General features: G+C 41.2%; 1 protein-coding gene across 1 annotated transcript; it reads right to left on the bottom strand.

The window, feature by feature from the left end:
* Window positions 1-690: 690 nt before the first annotated feature.
* LOC121053790 (auxin-responsive protein SAUR72-like) lies at window positions 691-1138 on the bottom strand. Its single transcript, XM_040521571.1, has one exon. The coding sequence runs from the start codon at window positions 1136-1138 to the stop codon at window positions 815-817; it is 324 nt and encodes a 107-aa protein (XP_040377505.1). The 3' UTR covers window positions 691-814.
* Between the last annotated feature and the right edge of the window lie 5138 nt (window positions 1139-6276).

The raw sequence follows: 6276 nt of genomic DNA, 5'->3' as shown, positions 1-6276 counted from the left end.
TGCTAGCTTGTTCTTATTTTGTTTAGCTAATAGCCTTGCTATAGTCGGAAGTTCTGAAGAGATCGGAACTTTCGAAGGTTTTAGCTTCCACTAATTTTGTTTAAAGTTTTTATCATCTACTCACCTCACTCTATGTTCTGACTTACTTTTTCATCGTTGGGTTTCTATATTTCCATTGAGATTGTTTTTCTCCATTTATATATGGTTAGACTGACAAGATCAAGACGATTAGACCAACGATGGTGCAGCGGTCAGATCGAAGGGAGCAGAACAGTTGGACCGGCGGCAAATTGGATGGTGGTTGGAAAGGTGTCATACGGAGAGCTACGATTTCATTTAAAATCAGATATATCATTTATTCCCTAAAAGATTTAGGTTTTGGTAATCCTACCTTCAACCCTTTGGTAGGCTTGGCTTCTTATGTTCAATGCTACATAAAACATGTGCCGTGCCCTTAGCTGTCTCCAAAGTGTTTGGCAACATTTTCTCTTTTCTTTTTTATTTTGCAGTTGATTTTCTTTTATGTTTCACGTATTTGTTTATTGATGTTGCAAACAGTGTTTTAAATTGTTGCATTTAACCATTTTTCTGCGGGAAAATGAAACATCTGAAAAAATTTCTAGACAATGCGTTGCAACACCGACGTCGGACGTCCTATGACTGATCGCCTTCAGTAAAATTTGAGCCGAATATATTCACCATTTCCATATAGCAGAATCAGTATAAAAAATTTGATCAATCAAAGAATTACACCAGACACCTTGACCTTGTACATCTCCCTACCTACGTACACAGCACGACGACATGTCAGGTCTCATGCTGGCCGGCCACCGCCCTTCCGCAGAGCGCGCTCGACGACTCGCCGGACATGGCCGGCGTCGCAGGGGACCCGCAGCACGCCCGGCTGGCCGAACCCGTACTGCTGGGCCGCGATGTCCAGCAGCTCCGCGACGCACGGGTCGGCGAGCAGCATCACCGGCACCATCACGCGCTCCCCGCCGTCGTCGCCGCCGCAGCCGGCGGCGACCATCGGGACGTGCCCCCTCGGGACCTTGTAGCACTCGCCGTCGTCACGGCGGCACGGCGAGGCGCCGGCTGGCGAGTCGCCGCCGCCCCCGCTCTTCCTCCTCCACACCATGATATATATATATGGATTTCTTGGCTGGAGGCGCCGGAGCTTGGAGTGCGGCGGTGGTTTAATTGGTTGGCTGCCTGGCCGGCGCTGTGGAGCAGACGAGCGAGCGATGGCAAATTTATAGGGAGCTCTGGGCAGGAGGAGAGCACATGGTGAGCTCACGTGCCTATGACGGATGGTCGTCCATGGCGACTGCGGACTGGACTGGAGAGTGGAGAGACTAAGCTAGGGTTTAAACCTGATGAGTCCATGCGTCATCCACATGCATCCCCCTCTTGGATGCCTCGATGCTTCGCGGTGGATGGGTTGTTAATTTATTGAAATGTATTACTATCGATCGCTTTCGGTCCGATGTTATCCTCCATCCTAGCTGCTTGCTTAGGCCTCGGGGAAAATCTGGCAGAAGATTCATTAAAATTTAACACATATTTAACGCTCTCTTTTGATTACATATATTTAACGTTCTAGACCAGATTCATAAAAATTTTACAATCAATTTGTATATATACTTGAGAAGGTATCGAAGAAAGTAATATTAGTACCTCGTGTGTACTAGATATTAGACAATTACACTTGAGGAATTTGGTACTCTCTTTCTTTTCATAATTCATACCATTTTGGATAATAATATGATCAAACTTGAAAAATTTTAAATATCTATAATTTTTAAAATATTTAGTTCGAAAACATTATGATATATTTTAATAAAAATATTGGTCAAAGAGAGATTTGGAAGACAATATATTTATCCAAAATAACAATAATTATCAAAAGGAAGGGAGTATATACCTCCCAAGAACCATAAAATTTATAGGTGTTCTGCAATGTTCTATAGTAGTAATATAGAACTAATCTAGACCATTAATTGTTCTAATCTAATGGATCCAATTTATTTATACTACCACATCAAATATTGATATTGATAGTAGAATATATTTTTAATGTTGGTACAACTCTAAATCAACAGTTAAAATTCTTCATTCAATATTAATATTATATTAATACTAGTAGTAGAATACCGTCAGTAGAAAGTACCGTAGCCAACCTCTAAAATTTATCAAGATCTAATAGGCTCAGGGCCCACTTGGTTCTATCCTATAGACTTGGTTCCTCGTTTTTCATGAGAAAGTTTTCCAGATTATTAAGTTATGTTTTATTAAAAAACTGTGTATATAGTAGTAGTTTATTAAGAATCAATTACATTAATCATTGCACTAATCATTTTCGTGTTCTCCGTTGCCACTAAATCAAGGTCTAATATGCTTACCAATAGGAAGCACCATCCAACAAATACCTGCCTCCTCTTTTTCGTGCGCTGTGCGCTTGCCATCCTAGCCCTGGGATGCTGGGTAGTTTGTTGATAAAAACGAGCGAATTTTGTCGCTACCCAACACACAGCCTGGCTACATGGGGCTAGAAAACATTTTGCAATATAAAAAATTGAAACAATGGTGGTTTATATATATCTACGTTAGATTAATCATTCTATATGATATCATTAACTCTAAAAAAAATTAGGTTGTTGTCTTTTCGCTCGTACATGTGCTCCTAGGCTACAAGCTACGGTTAAACTCCATACATTAATCTACATGCAATAAATCCAAAACATAAAATATAATTTATTAAATATGTTACAGACAACCAAATGCACAATCTATTATATAACTCATATATTAAACTATCAGTATATATATCAAATAGATAAAAGCGATATCGATAGCTCGGCCAGCATCACAATTGAACGCTGCGCCATATCAGGATCGTACTCTCTTCGAGGCAATTATGTGATACTTTTTTTTTAAAAAAAAACAAACTAAGCTAAGCGAAAGGGAGTTGCTCTAAGAAGCTTCTCCTATATATTTTGTGGAAGGTCGGCCTTAGCTTTTTGCAGATTTTTTTCGGATCAGTTTAGGCCTGTTTAGTTCCTAAAAATTTTCTCCAAAAGATATCACATCGAATATTTGGACATCTAAATAAATCATTATACATAGATGAAACGAAAAATTAATTGCACAGTTATGTGAGAAATCGTGAGACGATTTTTTTGAGCCTAGTTAGTCTATGTAGCCATAAGTGCTACAATAACCAATATGCGTTAATGCAATAACCAATATGCGTTAATGACAGATTAATTAGGCTCAAAAAGGTTTGTCTCACGGTGTCTATGCGAGCCGTGAAATTCGTTTCTTCATTCATGTCCGAGTAGCGAGTGTTTGGAATGCATGGTTACAATTCTTCGACTAGATTTTCAGTTCACATTCCCCGGCCAGAGCTAGCAGTGACAGACAGCCATACGCAGCATCTATCACACGTTCATAGTACTAGTATTTGCCTGCAACATGTTCTTCCGCCCGTAGTGGACAAACGACGGTATAACTTCCGGCCTATCTTTCCGCTTATGTTTATGTCTGTAAGTTAAATTTTTACTTTTTAATTTAAATTTAGAATTAATTTTATGATTTTTATCAAGTTTGTTTTATAACATTAGTTTTTATCACTAATATATATATATAATATAAGTTTTATTTATAGATTATTCTTTATTTATAAATATGTTGTGTGGCATCTTTTTCCCCTGCAATCACAATCACCCCCTTGGAGACCTCGAGGTTGGATTGGCCCATCCAATTCCAACACGGTTGGGCCAAGTTGCCGCCCTGCGGGTTGGTGAAGGCGGGACGCGGGCGTGCGGCGCGGCGCGCACAACCACATCTCCGGCGGACGCATTCCGCGCGATGGATCAACCTGCAGGGAAGCGAATGAGCACGAGTGCCTTTGATCATCTGTTGATCGAGTCCAATGCATGGCGCCGTCGATCGGAGCCAGCCGCTGACCTGACAGACAGCATCGCCACCGTTTGGGCCCTGGGAATTGAATGGATGGGGTACCTGTTTTTTCTTTCTTTCTTTCTTTTCCCTCCCTCTGCCCGTCGATGTTGTGGCCCGTCTTGTATGTGTACGCAATTACGACGACGTGTGAATTGTCTGGTTAGTCTAAATAAACTATTTTGTTTTTGAAAAATAGCATTATAAGAGAGAGTAAGTGAGATAAGCGAGATTTAAAAATTATCATGTTATATTTGTACTTACGTGGATGAGAGAGCAAAGAAAAAATAAAACTACATATTTATAGCCAGCTTACCAGCTACAGTACAATCTCTAAGACACCGAATGTGTATGAGAGGTGTGAACCTACATCTATGATATCGTATATGTTTGTGTAACACTATTATATAAGTTAGCTCTATGTTATTTCTTAATAATAGAAAAAGATTTTACGTGTACCTATTGCATTTCACTTAGGGATGACATTTTTTCCCATGTGTCGGGGTATCAGTGGGTACTCGACCCAATGGGTATGTGCATGGGTTTAATTTTTTATCTGTGGGCATGGTTACCTATGACTCAAAAATCTAGTGGATAAGAGTCAAATTTTGTATCTATTCGTGGGTAATCCATGCCCGACCCGATATATATGTAGAGATTGATTTTGGTCTATGTCTCATATGTTTATTGGCATATTAAAGTCTTGAACTGTGATGAAGTTATGATTGATTGGTGATAATTTGCGTTGATTTTTAAAATTATTGATGATAATTTTATAATTTATTAATTATGTTACTCTTTATTAAATTATCTACCTATTAACATATTACTCAGGTAAAACTCATTCAGTACCCACTAACACAGCAATGCCCGATGGGCATGGTTACATGCACAAAATTTTACCCATCAACCCTATCGGTTATGGATCGTGTGGGCAAAGAAAGGTATCATGTCAATCATGGATTTTCTCTACGTGTGCCGAACTCAATCCATTACCATCCCTAATTTTACATGCAAGTAGCACCAAAAAAATGACAAATTATTAGTTTGAAATTTATATTGGCTATTGATGTAAGAATTAGTAGAATAAATTTGAGTATCAATAAGAAAATAACATTAATGTATGTCGAGTAATGGTCGGCATATAGTACATAATTTTGATTTAGATGTTGAAATAACTGAATATGTTACTGTGTGTTAGCGTAACTAGCATTGAAAAGTTTTATTTTTGTCAAAATATCTAATATACTTATTTAAAATAAAAAAACGGTTGCGTAGTTTTATACAGCATTAGCGCCAACCCCTGAAATGTACGTATGCTGACGAAAGCATTGATGGAGTGACGACGAGTCATTGGTGCAATGGTGCATGATCCACTCCTTGGCATTTCAATCCCGGTGTCTAGGGATATCACACGCATTGGGAGATGCATTCAAAGGTACATAAATGTGCATGGCGTATGTATGCAGTGCTTTGTTTATGCACGGCATCCGTGTAATCGGAAAATATAATCATATAACCGTTTGTTATTCATATATATTCGTAGTATTCTAAAATTTGAGCGAAATTCGCCGTCTCGATAAAAGAAATCAATTAAATCAAAGAATCCATGCATCAACCGAAGAACAAATTAACAGATATCGTGTGTACATACATCTTCCTCTCTACTCCCATACACAAATCCGACATGTCATCAGATCATCTCATGCTGGCCGGCCGCCGCCCTTCCGCCGTTCCGCAGCGACGACGACGACGACTCGCCGTAAATGCCCGGCGTCGCAGGGCACACGCAGCACGCCCGGTTGGCCGAACCCGTACCGCTCCGCCGCGACGTCCAGCAGCTCCGCGATGCTTGGGTCCCCGAGCAGCCTCACCGGCACCAGCACGCGCTCCCCGTCGCCGCCGCCGCCGGCGACCATCGGGACGTACCCTCCTCTCGCGACCTTGTATCCGTCGTCATCGCGGCACGGCGGCGAGGCGGCGACGGCGGCGCCGGGTGGCTCGCCGGCAGCGCTCTTGGTCCTGATCATCCTCCACATCATGACGATCAACAGCTGGGATCAGAGATCAGATCAGCTAGATTGCATGGAGGCCGGCCGGTGCTGAGGAGCGTCGACGAGCGAGGATGGACGTACGAGTGGCGGCAAATTTATAGGAGAGCGAGGAGGGGTACGTCATCCGTGCACGCATGGCCGGCCATTAGCTCACGTGTGGCTTGACATGGATGGTCTGCCATGGCAACTCGAGAGTGGAGTTTTGAACAATTCTCTCGCTTTCTAAAATATTAAATGGGGTGTTTTTTTAAAAATTTTCTAT

This window comes from Oryza brachyantha, chromosome 3 (assembly GCF_000231095.2).
Source record: "Oryza brachyantha chromosome 3, ObraRS2, whole genome shotgun sequence".
NCBI lineage: Eukaryota > Viridiplantae > Streptophyta > Magnoliopsida > Poales > Poaceae > Oryza > Oryza brachyantha.
The sequence above is the reverse complement of the archived record's forward strand: the minus strand, read 5'-3'. Positions and strand labels throughout refer to the sequence as shown.

Excerpts from the sequence above, each read along its gene's own strand:
- LOC121053790 (XM_040521571.1), bottom strand. The coding sequence starts at position 1,138 with ATGGTGTGGAGGAGGAAGAGCGGGGGCGGCGGCGACTCGCCAGCCGGC.